General features: G+C 36.7%; 1 protein-coding gene across 2 annotated transcripts in view; it reads left to right on the forward strand.

Moving 5' to 3' along the window:
* Nucleotides 1–15663, forward strand: part of LOC109101241 (integrin alpha-8-like) — a 72051-nt gene that overhangs the window by 27889 nt on the left and 28499 nt on the right. For both annotated transcript variants that reach the window (XM_042772619.1, XM_042772618.1), the window contains 7 exons: nt 691–798; nt 3090–3145; nt 5665–5819; nt 7198–7335; nt 7415–7482; nt 7666–7813; nt 9117–9209. In XM_042772619.1, coding sequence (XP_042628553.1) covers nt 691–798; nt 3090–3145; nt 5665–5819; nt 7198–7335; nt 7415–7482; nt 7666–7813; nt 9117–9209 — 766 coding nt within the window. The remainder of the gene's footprint in view (nt 1–690; nt 799–3089; nt 3146–5664; nt 5820–7197; nt 7336–7414; nt 7483–7665; nt 7814–9116; nt 9210–15663) is intronic.

Below are 15663 nucleotides of genomic sequence, written 5' to 3' on the forward strand. Positions count from 1 at the left end.
AGTCAACGAACATTATCTACAGACTTGTGGCATGTCTGGTCTGAGTACCCAAGACTTCGATTGGGTGTTTCGGATCAGGTTTCCTTCAGAAATGTCTCAAAATAGTCCCTTTTTCCTACCTCAAAGCCACCAAAAACACACAGACAAATGAACATGTCCCAGCACACAGTCTCACACACCAGCAGTGTCTTGGTGTCAGTGTTAAAGCGATTAGCTTTAGTGGGCTCTGGTGTGTTTGTGTAAGCTTACATTTCCACTGTTAATCCAGTTTGAGTGCCAGTCTCAACAGACTGAAAGTGAGACCGGAGCAGAACAGAGACTGATCTCATGTTAAGTTCTCTTTACTCAGCCTGTCTGATGTTCTGTTAGAATAAGACTCTGAATGTTTAGTTTCTGTTAGTTAAATGTTTTGTAAGTGATTATTTATGTAATACCGTGCATTGAATGTTAAATATATCACCTTACATGTGTAAAATGTGTTATGAACTGAAATTCACATTGACATTAGGTCTTGTCATTTCTTTTGACATTAAACAGCCAGTTTAGTGGGTTCCTGATGTTTATGTACAGCTCCGAATTCAGCTTCCCATTCAAACTCATTACTGCAATAATATCATATCAATTATATCAGTAATTTGTTATTTATTTTTGTAATATTATTCCTGTTATATTGTCTCTCATCAATACTAGGGCGAGGCCAGTGGTCACGGTAGACGCTCAGCTGATTTTGACGCCCAGAATTCTCAATCCTGAGGACAAGTCCTGCCGCATGCCCAATTCTGATGTCATGGTAACTTGGTAAGTGTCAACTACATTAATCCAGTGCTAGTTACTGAAGTATGCTCTTAGCTTCTGACACAAAGGGTGATTGTGTACTTCAAGCTCAAAAAAAAAAAAAAACTTTTGAAAGTTCATGTTTTGATTTATCTATTCTAGATGATGTGTTCAGCTGATGGGACAGTTATGCTGATCTTTAGTCCTGGTTAAGGGTAAACCAAAACAGTCCCGGCCAAAGAGCTATGGCTGACCGGGAGGTTTTAAAGTCATGCGGTCTATAATACCACATTACAGCAGTTTTTTTTCTCTGTGGTAAAACCTTAGTGTTTCTGGAAGTCTCAATTCATTCTTCCAAACCACACAAACATACACACAACCCTGCATTCTTACCCCTTTTGTGGATGGACATTGTGTCTCACAAATAGTTTTTGGGCCCAGTGACTATAAACACAGCAGTTCTGTTTGGCTGCTTGGTGTGCATGTGCCCGTGTGTTAGGGTTGGGCATGTGGAAGAAAGAATTGGAGGCTCTGGAGAGTCAAAAGAAAGAACTAAAGTGTGGAATTCTGCAATAACAAAAGAATAGCTTAGTAAAATAAATGTACAAACAGTGATTGGAAATAGAGAAGCAGAGAGAAAATTTGAATCACACAGATGAACACCAAAACAGAACAAGACAGAGAAGAGAGTATAAAGAGATCCAGAGGATGGAAAAACCACAACCATGGTTAAGATTGTAAACTCCAAACAGAAGTATTCATTTTTTATATTTTTTTATTTAATGCAAGCTGTTTCTATTCTATTATTATAATAATAGCAATATAAAAATAACAATAGTAACAATAATAATAATAATTAATATCATCATCAACAACTAGTGTAATGCTTTTGTTTTGCATTTTTCAAATTTAATTTAAAAAAGTGTTCTAAATGACTCATGTTAAACCACACACACACACAAGGGTGCCATTAAAACTCTGAAGAGTGGGCACTAATTATAGATGGCAGATGGGAGGCAGAGTCAGAAAAGTTGCAGTGGGGTCAGAGCAGGGGTCATGGGGGGGTGTTGGGTCAACCTCTGGGCACTGGAGTGTTTGTATGTGCGCAAGCCTTGTGCGTGATTATGTATTTACCCTTGTCACAATGGAGGAGAACTAATAAGTTATCATTAAATGATATAGTGGGACCACTTCCTCCCTTTAAATATGCATACTCTCTCTCCTTTCTGTCTCTCACTTTACAGTGTACACATGACTTCGGCTATGCATTTTAAAATGCACCACTATCTGGAGGAGTCATGGCAAGGTTTGCGTGGTTAGAGCACAATGCACAAATGCTGGATTCCATCAGGCATGGTCTCATGGGTATTTCGTGTTGTTCATGAGGCACCGCATCCAGCTGTTTATCACTAATTTAAACTCAGACACGCTCAATGCTGTGTAAGTGTGTGTAGGGGGGCTATTGGGGTGTTTCTGATTAGACATATTTGGGTTTTATGGAATGCTATGCATCAGATTGGCCCTTTGGGTCCATTAAGACTGCAGTTGTGAGTCCCCGAGCACAGATATCATTACACGTTCAACATAAAGGAAATACAGTTATTAAGCACCAGCTGGAGAGGTGTGAGTGTGTTTTTATGTGCTCTCACCGGCTTACAGCATGTGTGTCAGTGAGTTGTTTCTAATGGAATAGCATGTTTCAATCCTCCGTCCTGGTTCTATTTGTTTCTTTGCAAATGAAGAGCTAGTTTTACACAAGAGTTCTGCAAGCAACAGAGCTGCCATCTTTACATTCCAGTAAATTAATTGTGCGGCCCATAGCCAGGACGTCCTGTGCTGTGTCTGGATAAAAGTGTGTTTGTGTGAGTGTTTGCATATTAGACTTAATCTAAATAGGCTTTTGAAATGTTATTACAATATTTAATGACAAAATAGTATTTGTATGAGATCTTTGAGAAAATGAGAGAGGTTTTGTCCCTTTTTTCAGACAAGAACAGGAAGTCGCTTTTGGGCCTATCTAATTGCCACCTCTATTACCAGACTATTAACGAGAGGGCGGGATAGAGAGATGACACAAGGAAAGGACAGATGGATGAGAAAATAAGAGGCAAATTCGATTAATTAATTAAATATTGAGGAGCACAGAATTCCCCAGAAATTCAGCTCCATGTATAAACACTCCACCTTTATTAACAATCCTCTTCCTCTGTTTTTTTTTTATTTATTTTTTACCAACACTTAAATGTTGTCATTGCTTTTTTGGCTAAGATATGCTGTACTAAATGTATCTTTCTCTCTTTATTTCTTTCTCTCAGTCTGTCAGTAAATGTGTGTGCAAAGATCTCTGGGATTGGTATTCCTGATTATGTAGGTGAGTGCATTCATTTTTTATTAATTAAATGCATTTTGTTTCATGGAAATGGAAGTATTCTTATCAACAAATGTCTTGAAGAAATGCATTCTGCCAGTCGTACATGTCGTTTTATTATAACAGTGGAAGTCTCTCTGTTTAACCTGGTTCTGGAGGAAATTTAAGCTTTTCAAAAAAGTGTTCAAAGCCTTAAACCAAACCAAACAACTCCAAATTAAATAAAATTTTGATTTAAATTAAAAAATGTAAGCTTTTCAAAAAGTGTTCAAAGCCTTAAACCAAACCAAACAACTCCAAATTAAATACAATTTTGATTCAAAGTTACTATGTTACAAGGTACTTGTACATAAAACAACTACACATCCCATAAAGCATGACAAATCATCGCCATAAAATCTAAAACTATTAACTGAAATAAATTTTAAAAGAAATTTATACTTTTATTAAAATAAAGACATTTGTTATTGAAATGTAGATTCAAAATAAATGCTTTTGAACTTTCTATTCATCAAAAAAGTCCTGAATTTTCTTTTTTTTTATATATATATATATATATCACATTTCCACAAAAATATTAAGCAGATGGGTGTGGGGTGTGAGACAGGGTTTTTCAAACCTGCAATAGAATTCATTCAAATGTCAGCCAGATTCAACACAGTGTTTTGTAATTGGTGATCTTTTTCAGTCCTTTGCACAGTGAAGCAGGGTCAATGGCAGAAAACTGGATTCTCACCATTTTAGAGTAGTTTCTCTTAGCCAATCTCATCTCCTTTGTCAGTGTGTTTTTGGCATGTTTATACAAGACTTTGTCTCCATTCCTGTAAGCATCTTCTTTAGCATGATGGAGCTGTCTGAGTTTTGCAGTGAACCACGGTTTGTCATTGTTGTAAGTTAAATGAGTCCTGGTAGGAATGCACTTATCCTCACAGAAACGAATGTATGATGTTACAGTCTCTGTGAGCTCATCCAGATCACTGGCAGCAGCTTCAAAAACACTCCAATCAGTCCAGTCGAAGCAAGCTTGTAAAATCCCGCTCTGCTTCATTAGTCCATCTTTTTACAGTCCTTATTTCAGGTTAAGCTGATTTCAGTTTCTTCCTGTAGGTGGGTATAAGATGAACCAAACAGTGATTTGAGAGCCCCAAAGCTGCCCATGGGACAAAGTGATATGCATCCTTCATTGTGGTGTAACATATTACTGTCTCTGGTGGGAAAAGTAACGTGCTGTCTATATTTTGGCAGTTCATGGGAGAGATTTGCTTTATTAAAATCACTGAGAATGATTATAACAGAGTCCAGGTGTTGTTGTTCTGTGTTTGTAATCTAATCAGCCAGCTGTTGCAGTGCTGCATTCACACATGCTTATGGAGGAATGTAGACACTTAAGAGAATGAATGAGGAAAACTCCAGCGGCGAGTAGAAAGGCTTACAGTTGATGAGTGCTTCTAGATCAGGACAGCACATCTTCTTTGACACTACTACTACATCTGTACACCACCTTTCATTGATGTCCTGCCACCACGCAATTTCCCTGTTGATTCTGCGTCACAGAATGAGCTTCTGAGCTTCACGTGTGCTCCGGCTCGCTTCCCACGCTTACATGTCTTAAAGCACTTGAACAGCAGCACCGCTCCACCAAATACAATGCCCTTTAAAACTTCAGAATAGTCAGAAACCGGTGAAATATTGTCTGGTGTGTACTGCCGGATATTCTGCAATTAGTCACTGTTGAAACTGATTGTAGGAATATAACTAAAAACAGGAAAAACTAACAAAAACTTTAAAACAACTGTGGATCTCCACACCAAGGCAGCCTTCTGCGGCACCATCTTGGATGATCACTTGAAGAGAGTAAACTTTTACAGTTGACTTTTGTTTCCATGGTAACAGCAACATTTTCTTCATAACTGTACTTGGCAAATAAACATGGTGTTTGTGGCTTCTACATTTCAGAGCTCATGGTATATTTTGAATACCATGAGTCAATTTCTCTGTGGAAAAATTAATGAGACTTGCACAGGCTAATAATGAAAACAAGTGATTTCATCATCCATTACACATTGTCCCATGGTGCTTGCTGATATAGAGATATTTTATTGTTTTCACTTATATGTGTTGTGCTCAGTGTGAGTTTGTGTCTCAGCACTTGTTGAACATCTGTATGTAAGTGGCTTCAGCAATGGCCAAAAAGGAGAAGGTGCCAAACTCAGTTAAAACAACAGGTAATAAAAGCCTCTTTCACAGCACTTCTGAATGCAAGCCTGTTAAAAATCAGTGCATATGGTTTTGGAGATGACAAAGAACAGGTGTGGCTGTGTGTGTACCTGTGCCTGTGAGAGTGTTTGAGGTGCACATTTGTTGGAAGCACTATTTGAGTGTTGTTCAGAAGCCTTGGTCATTAACCTTAGGAACAAGCCATTTTTATGGCCCAAAACCTGTTTGGTCCAAGCAGAAATTGCAGGAATTAAAGTCTGTAAAGTTGGAGCTAACAATAGCCTGTCTTTCTCTCTCTCTTATAGCTCTGAGAATGGACCTGCAGCTGGATTGGCTGAAGCAGCGTGGAGCAGTTAAGAGGATCTTGTTCATGGACTCTCACCAGCACCACAGAACCCAAAAATTGGTTCTGGGTCAAGGGGACCGCCAACATTGCCACAACTACTCGGTTTACCTGCGGGTGAGGCTTATAGTCCACACGCAGCACAGAACCTAGCAGAACTGACCTTATATTCTTCATGATAAATTCTTGTTTTATCTTCACTACAACTGAACCCATGGGAAAGTTAATTGTGAGCCAAACCAAGCTCCTAGTACAACACGCCTCATCTGGATGGAATAAGCATTGTGAGAACCCCTCCGTGAGAGTGTCTCAAAAATGAGACCAAACATTCTGCTGGACCGAGGTGACACAGGAATTAAACGCAGTCTTAAGTGTTTCTGGGTTTTTATATGATAACACAGGCCATGGGAAATACTTTATTTGCCTACTCAATTTGACCGATAAAATCTCAGGCAACATGACCTATCGCTATGATATATGGCAGATGTATCCAACAAACATCCAACAACATAAGAACAGAAATTAGAAACAGGAAATTATTAAATAATAATAAGAATAATAAACTGATATACTGATATACCATAATCATGGGAAGAAGGAGGCGGGAACCGTATTATTATTCAAATATTACTTTAATAAAAAATAAACATAAAATAAACAATATTATCACAAACCACAAACAAAAACCCAGGCCTTTTCCTCTCTCGTCCTTCACTGTCATCGCTCCTCTTTTGTATCCTTCCGATATCCTCCGTATATACTCAAGACCAGTGAGTGGATATATGTCGCTCATATATTATATATCCATATAATATCGCTAACAATAACGGCTCTACAATACCGCCAGACTCGTCACATATTATATTATATTGCTATAATATATGACAGATGTAAAGCATACACCCTAAAACATAAGAACAGAAATTGGATAATTATGAATACGTAAAATGTTTATATTATTAGTAGTAGTAGTAATATACATTTGTATACAATGATTAATTATTATTAAATACAAAAGTATATTGTATTATATATTTATTTTTGCATTACATTTTAATATAGCAGTTCACAAAGAATCTGAGAAAATATTTGTGTTCGTAGAAATTGGGATTTGTGCAAATAATGTGTGGTTTTATGCAGCAGCCTCACACTATAACAGCCTTGCAGCTTTTGTGTTCATAAGCTTTTCTTTCACAAATCCTTGTGCATTTCTGTTCAGAAACATAAACATACATTCTCATTTTCTCAAATCCTTCTAAATTATTAAATAATTGAATTTATTGCCCTTGGCTTTCTGAGGCAAGCATGCTCATACAGCAGCTGTGATTTTTCTGTCATTCAAAGGGAACAGGTTGATGTTAAAGGACAAAGATAATCAAACAAGTGAAGTAGAAGAATAAGTAAAGTGAAATGAGGATGAGAGGAAGAGTAATGCAGTTGTTTGAAATCCACCTCTTTCTTTTCTTTTCCTTTTTTTTTCCTAATCTGTGTGTAGGATGAGGAAGAATTCAGAGACAAACTGAGTCCTATCAGCGTGACACTGAACTACAGTCTGGACCAGAACTCCCCTCCACCTGGCCTCCAGCTGCGGCCCATTTTGGACCACTACAGCAAGACCTTCCACCATGAGCAGGTTTGCATGCAACAGGAATGTTTACCCTTGTTTGTAAGAATTTGCATGTGTGCATTCATGTGCACACTCTCCCTTATAGGCAAACATCCTGTTGGACTGTGGGGAAGACAACATGTGCATCCCAGATCTTAAACTTTCTGCTAAAATGTGAGTCGGTGGGTCTGATGCATACAGTACATGTGTGTGCCATTGACCAATTGTTTGTGTATTTGTATCGTATGCAGTGTTCTATCATGTATAAGTTGTTTATGTTTTATAGCAAGTCATTCTTAGATTTTGGCCTCATATTAGAAGTTATTTTAAATGCAGGTTTGATGGTTTTTTTTATAGGGACCGGACTGAACTTATAATCGGGGATGACAACCTGCTTATGTTGATCGTCAGTGCAGCCAATGAGGGTGAGGGAGCATACGAGGCTGAGCTTCATGTGACCCTCCCAACAGAGGCAGACTATATTGGTGTGGAGCGCAGACGTGAGGTGAACATTACCCACTATCCTTTTTGACTGTACATATACTGTATGTATACATGCTTACTCTGGTAAAACGGTGGTGTTGTGTGAGGTTTGTTCCAGAGAGGCATGGAACGTTTGTTCCAGAACTGGCCTGACAGTGGAAACACAGCTTGATTTTGGCCTCGCAGCTCAAGGCCAATCTATCTATCTACAGTGTAATGTGAACTTAGATCTTGTGAAATATCATATTTACTAAATAGCTTTAAATACATCATGGTAAAATGCTAAATCTGTAATCCATTCTGACCCAGAGTTAAAAACACAAACATGAGCCCTACAGTGTCTTTGATGTAGTAATGAGGCAGGAATGCAGTGAATGTTGATCTAATTATGGGTAAGGTTTCTTATTAAACATAGCCTAAAACATGCGTCATGTCTAGGTGTTCTCAGTAATGCATTGCTGAGATTTAACAGACTGTTTATTTTATTTCATACAATCCTGCATTCACTTATCTTCATTCATATCTTCTGCTGTCTTTCAGTCATTCCATCATCCCATTCATGCATCACTGCCTCTTCCCGCATTAGACACTGGCGCTCTGTGGCACTGACTACAAAAGATCTGATTGCTCTCTGTCTGTCAGTTATGAGTTTAACAGATGCAATGTATAGCTGGTAATTGCAGCACGTGTTTGAGAGTGGCTCTTAATGCAATTTGCACAACTACATTAGCTGCTCTTTTGGGAACAGACTGGTTACGGTTTGACTTTGTTTTGGTAAGAGGAAGTGGCGGGAGGAGGAGAAAAAGAGAGACTGATGTGGGGGGTTGACGAGATGACAGGGGGAGAGCCTCAGTGATGTATGATGTGATTACTATCAGATAATTCATCATGTACTTTCTCTCTCTTGTTTCCTATCTTCCGTCCCTCCCTTGACTCTCCAGAGAGCTGTTTTCATTGGCTTTTGTTAGTTATTGACCTGGTTTATTATTGCCCGGTTTTGTTTTCAGTGATGTCATGCACCGATTTTATTTTATTTTATTTTACAGTTTAGAAGTAATGTATAAATAATTGTACGATTTGTTAGTCTAAAGGTACAATTTTTAATTTGTATGCAGATGCACAATAATATGCAACTTAAAATAATATTACAAATATTTAATATTTAAAATAATTATTCAAGAATTTTTTTTATTTTATTTTTTTGAAGTTCTGAAGGTGCATTATGCTTCTGTTTGTGTTCCTTAGACATTCAGCATGTAGTTCAACACAGCAGGCATTATACATTAAATAATGAAGAAATTTAATCTTTTTTCTCTCTGTCTCAGGATCTTCAGCGGCTGAACTGTGAGCACAGGACAGAGAATGATACCAGAGTTGTGGTTTGTGACCTGGGAAACCCAATGGTGGCTGACACAAACGTAAGAGCCATGTCTCTGTTGATATGATGTAATATGTACAGTTTGATCTGAAAATGAATGAATGAAACATATAGTACTCTATAGTGGTACAATGACGTAAATGCTTGGCCAAAGCTTTGCAATTGTGTGGTACAGATTTAAGTTATGGACATATGGTGTAAAATGTGCTTTCTTGCATTACAGTGACGAAAACAAACCTCAGTACTCAAGGGAGCAAAAGAGTTTCCTTCAAATGTCTGTGCCATTAAACCTAATATTTTATCATTCAGATAGCAAACTATAAACCTTTCAACAGACTAACTATCAGTCTATACGTAACTAACTTGCTCAGCGATCTTCATTTCAAACAATTACCATTATACAGCCACCATGACAGAAATTGATTAAAAAAAAAAAAAAAAATAAAATTGTGGCAATAACTGAAAATACAATACATACTTGAGTTGCATTATAAATTTGTCAACACATAAAACTGGGCTTGTGTTCACATGCTTGTGTAGAGTTTGTATTCTTGCGTACTTGCATATGTTTTGGGTCTTAGCTTTCAGTGAAACCTTGAATCCTTCAGTGCATTAACATAAAAGAGCAAGACAGAGGAAGGAGGATTTTAGAGGGGTGAGAAAAGGGTAAGACAGCATATCAGTTTGCCCTTTAATAGGCAGATATTTAGCAGCACTGTCAGTTTGCTGAGACTGATGAGACACCTGCAGATGCATCACACACGCGCACACACACACACACACACACACACACACACACACACACACCTTGATCCTGTTCAATCAAAAGAGGATGCTAAAACTGGATATTCAGTTGAATTAGGAGGTTCTTTCAATAATGAAACCAGATATGAGTGCATAGATGCATTCAAAAGTTTGAGGTCAGAATGTTTTATTTTTATTTTTATTTTTTTAAGAAATAAATGCAATTAATACTTTTATTCAGCAAAGAAATAGATCAAAAGTAACTGTAAAGACATTTATAATTTTACAAAAGATTCTATTCACAAATAATGCTGAAAAAAAGGTATAACTGTATCCACAAAAATATTAAGCAGCAGAACTGTTTTCGCTGTTCGCTATTGAGCACCAAATCAGAATTAGATTAGAATTAGATTTCTGTAAAATCATGTGACACTGAAGAATGGAGTAATGGCTGGTGAAAATTTGCCATTGCCATCACAATAAATAAATTACGTTTTAAAATATATTGGAATATAATTTTCTTAAATTTTACATTTTATAAATTATATTGTATTATTAAAAATGTAATAATATTTCACAGTATTACTGTAAACCTTATATAACAGGCACTTCTCGTGTTTATTGCAATCTTATGATACATCGCTTGTTGTATTCCTCAACTGTAAGTCGCATTGGATAAAAGCATCTGCCAAATGAATAAATGTAAAAGGACTCTGTTTTTTGATCAAATAAATAAAACTGATTCAGTATATTTTCTTTACAAAATTAAGACTTGTTTTCAGAATATATCTTTTACATTTACATTTAATCATTTAGGAATTAACTTTTAACTGTTTTATTAATATCTAAACAAAATGTAAAGATTACATTTTTTAATTTAATAGATTTAATTTTTTAATGTTTTAGACATAAACCTCGCTATATTTTGTTAGGTTTTTGCTCAAAACAAGAAATTATTACTTTTTTACTTTGTTTATTTGTACACTATATACTGTTGTTGAAAAAAGACTAAAATATTGATTGAGAAAACTATATTTTTCTGTGTATCCCTTAATCATCTATCCATCCAGAAGAAGTACACCATGTTTCTGTGTGTGCGTCCTCACTAACCCAGATGTTTTTAAGACTGCTTGCCTACTGGCCCCATGGACCCTCAGGAATGTGGCTGTTATACAGATGTGTTCATTCATGTGCCATTAAGGAGAAATATACGTCTCCCTGATGATATGAGTGTGTGCATTGACTAAACACACATCCCTTACATAGTCTTTTTCTAGCACAGTTAATAGCTTGATTTGTGCATTGTACAATTTCCTTCTCTCCTCTTTCTTTCTTCCTACCTGGTTCTTCCCTACTTGTCTGTCAGGTTGATGATGAACATTGCTAATGAGAGTCTGGAAAACAAAATGATGAAGTGATAGTAGGGGGTGGGCGATATGACAAAAATCTTATATCACGATATGAGACATTTTATATCACGATAACAATATATATCACAATATAGTTGTTTTTTTCTTTTAATAAGGCTTTTATGATATTAAAAATCTTTGATACTATAGAATTTTCATAATCCTTGTCAACAATATAGATATCAAACTAATACAAGAAAAAAAAAAACTCAAGCTCACTGGAGCTCATCTATCTATCACCACTACCGGGCCGTGGAAGAATTGCTACCAAGTCGCAAGAACACTCTGGGAAAAATGTGTATAGATACGACACTGTTATTTATTGCGTGTTAATGATTGTTCTTATTATTCAGTATTTTTGTTGTATGCGATTAATATAGAGTAGCAATTTGATGATTTCATGTTAAATAAGTAAATGAAAGATTGCTCTGATCTGTCACATATTAAGGGTAAAACGGATCACAGTTGATCCATGATACGTACGGACGAGACCCTATACTGTTCGGCACACACGTGATTCGCAGATTAATTTGCCAATTTACACGTTCAAGCAATTTTAAACCACAAGAATAAGAAACGAAAGAGAACTCAATTTGATACTCACGCGCTGTTCTCACACACAATCAAAGTGCGTACAAGCATATAGAGACGTGTTTCAGACAGCGTGGAAATACCAAGTCATATATATGTAGCCTACACACAAAATTAGCTTATGTCAAAAACATTTCACGGCATTGTCATTGTGCTTGAAATATGTTTTAAGCTTATAAAGATCCTTTTGTGCAATGAAAAGTTATATATAAACTTAATTAAGTATTATTTACTCTCTTATGTTTCTGAGCATTCATTTTTACAGTGTATTTGAAACACATACCTGGGTCTTTATTAGTCAGTTTACTCCTCTTCTCTTCTGTTGGTTTGGATTGCAGTGCTTGTTAAAGCAATTGAAACGTAATTTGTCTGTAATTTGATGCATAGCTGGTAAATGCTTTGGCTCGAGCAGTGCCAGCTCATTGAGAGTATGGCAGGGCAGAGAAGTTCATGAATGTGTTTACTACAGCAGGTCAAAAGATTATGTTGCTCATAAAATATAAATCAGAGCATCACAACTGAATAGGCAAAAATATTACCTGTAGATGCGTGCAATATGAACCTGCGGTTTTAAAATGGTATTGGTCAGTGTGTGTGCAGACAGTTGGCTGGATGCTCAGAGCTCTTTGTTTTTATCTGTACAGATGGCCTGTCATAGCGGTGGATTGTGGGTTTAGAATAGAGCTTGTAGATTCATTCTGAGAGTTAGCATGTAAAATGCAAAGAGAGCCAAAAAGAGACATTACAGTACTTTCAAAGCCATTCATAGAAATGGTTACAGATGAAGAGCACACACTGTACCTTGTATTTTCTAGTTTTATTTTAGCATTAATTATAATTATTTTAGTATTATTATTAATTTGATTAAGCAATTTTTTGTATCATTTAGTTATTTAAGTATTATTTACTATTATAGTATTTATTCATATTTTGATATTTTCACTCTTTATGTTTTCACTTTTCATTTTAGGTTTAATTGTTTTGTTATATGCTTTTAACATTTTTATTAATGTTTGCTTTTTGCATTTCTGTTTAGCTCTAATTTATTTTAATTCCAGTTTTAGTTTTAGTAAATTTAGTACTTCAACTGAAACATTTCAGTTTGTTGCCAAGGCAACATTTCTCATTTTCATCATATATTTATATTTAATTTTATTTCAGCTTTATTCAAGTTTCAGAAAACTGTTTTTTTTTTTTAAAGCTTATTTTAATAGTTTTTAATAGGTTTATAATAACAATAAGACATGACTTGTCACATGGCATTTTTATAGTTTTTCTTGTAGAACTTGACTGATTTATCATACAGTACCTGTTCCCCTATTAGGGAACTCACGCTGCGTCCTCTAGCGGACACTATGGAGACTGCCGCCCCCAGGACCAGTGTCTAAAGCACGTGTAAAACAACTCCAATCCCACTGGCCCACGTAGCCCATGCCATCACTGACAGGCACCTGGAAGTATAAAAGGGGTGCCTTCTGAACACATTTTGTTGTCTTCAGGAGCCGTTTGTTTGATAGTGTGTGTGAAGCCATTATAGAGAAACCAAGGCACGCTGCGTCCTCTAGCGGACACTATGGAGACTGCCGCCCCAGGACCAGTGTCTAAAGCACGTGTAAAACAACTCCAATCCCATTGGCCCACGTAGCCCGTGCCATCACTGACAGGCACCTGGAAGTATAAAAGGGGTGCCTTCTGAAAATACTTTAAAGTCTTTACGGAGAGCCAAAGTCAAAGTGTGTGTGAAGCCATTATAGAGAAACCAAGGCAAGTGAGCATATAAGCTGAGCGGCAACTCACCTGAAGCGGTGGTCGAGAAGTTCAGGGAGGAGATGGTGCAGTCTGCTGCCTTCAGGAAGCACATTCCCCACCATCCTAAGTAATCCTCTAGAACCTCTGAGGGGGCTGGTCCATCTCAATCTAACGATCATAGGCAGGATCAGAAGAGTAGCTCCCTCTAGGAGTCGGGCGAGCACTAAGAGGAGGCAATCTGGTTTTAACCGCACTTCGATTTTAACACTTTAAATAATTTTACCTCACCTAGATATAGACCCCCCTCACCCCACCCCACCAGATAGGGGTAAGGCAGAAGAGGTAGTTTATTTGGTAAACCTGTTTGGAAACAATCATTAAAGGCATAGTTCACCCAAAAATGAAAATTCTGTCATCATTTACTCACCCTTATGTTTTTCCAAACCTGTGACTATCTTTTTTTTATGTAACACAAAAGAAGAGAGTTTTTTGGCTCTGTGACCTGTTAACATGTTCCAGATTTGGAAAAAGGGGGTGTTGTCATGGTGACAGGCTTCATCATGAGCCTCCAGGGTTAAACCCACATGGGCTAAATTATCATGGCACCAGCTGAGGAGGGTGACAAGGCCGCAGATCCCCAACCTCATATACAACAAATAAAATGAGAAACATGTCATGAACTCGCACTCACAAAACACACACTGTCGTCACTAGTGTCACAAAATAATTGTACCACACATGGAATCAATGTGTATCCTATCAAAAAAAACAATTTTTTTTCTTACTAATTACTTTCTTCCTCCCTCTTTCAATTTCAAAACTTTCCAAACTAGCCTCTCATAGCCCATAAAATGGAAGTCATAACCATGCGGTGCAGCTCATTCATCACAAATAGTGCATCACAAGACCAATGTGCACAAAACATGTTAGTCACACACCTCAAACAGTGCGAGCGCCACATACAGTTCATGAGGAACAGCTAAGTTTGGCTCTGACCCTGTTTTCTGAAGTAGAAGCTTCCAGCTGGATTGGACTTTTAGAATGAAAAATTAAAGGAATTTATTTTGAAATAAATTAAAAATCTTATCCATCAAGAATCAAAAGTCACAGTTAAGCCATTTAAAATATTACAAAAGATTTTTCTTTCCAATAAATGCTGCTCTTTTGAATCTTCTATTTATAATGAGATCGTGTATAAAAAGAACAAGTTTTTTCAAAGTTGATAAGATAAGAAAAGTTTCTTAAGAACCAAATCAGCATATTGACACTCAAGACTGGAGCAATGGCTGCTGAAAATTCAGTTTTGCCATTACAGGAACAAATTACTATATATATACAGTTATCACATGATATCTTCATTCCATGTCCTCCACTGTCTGTCCCACGATTCTGCAGGTCAGGTGATGAATGAATGAGTGAGCAGATCAACAGCAAATAGAACTTGCAGGTCCCGTAGTAACATTTGTTATATATAAAAAAAATTTGATAACATAAATAATTAGTAATAAGTTATATTTCTGGCCATTTTGTGCATTAATTAAATAGGATGGTTAAGTAAAGACAGGAAGTCTTTACTTAATTTTATTAAACCAAATAAACAATCTGTCTCAAAAATGTGACTCATCTTTTCTAATTGAAAATGCATTAAATTCACCTGTAGTTTAAAAAAAACAGTAAACGTCTTTTGTGAGCCATAATTCATAGAAATCTGACATGACTCGCCCCATCTATTACTCTCACTGTGGTATTCAACGAAGAGAGGAGTTTCATGGTCTGTAAAATGAAACGCACTGAATGAGTTTATTGTTTCACTGTCTCCTACCCATTTAAACTAATGTCACATTAGGGTGATATAGAATCACAGAATTTGGGAACAGTGAATGGCTTTAGTCTGAAAAGAAGGATTTCCCAGCATCATGGAGCAATATATTATGTCATGAGAGAGTGGGATGATATTTTAGGGGTGATACACTTCTGAGGACACTGTAAATAATAGACAGA

Source organism: Cyprinus carpio, chromosome A16 (assembly GCF_018340385.1).
Source record: "Cyprinus carpio isolate SPL01 chromosome A16, ASM1834038v1, whole genome shotgun sequence".
Classification (NCBI taxonomy): domain Eukaryota; kingdom Metazoa; phylum Chordata; class Actinopteri; order Cypriniformes; family Cyprinidae; genus Cyprinus; species Cyprinus carpio.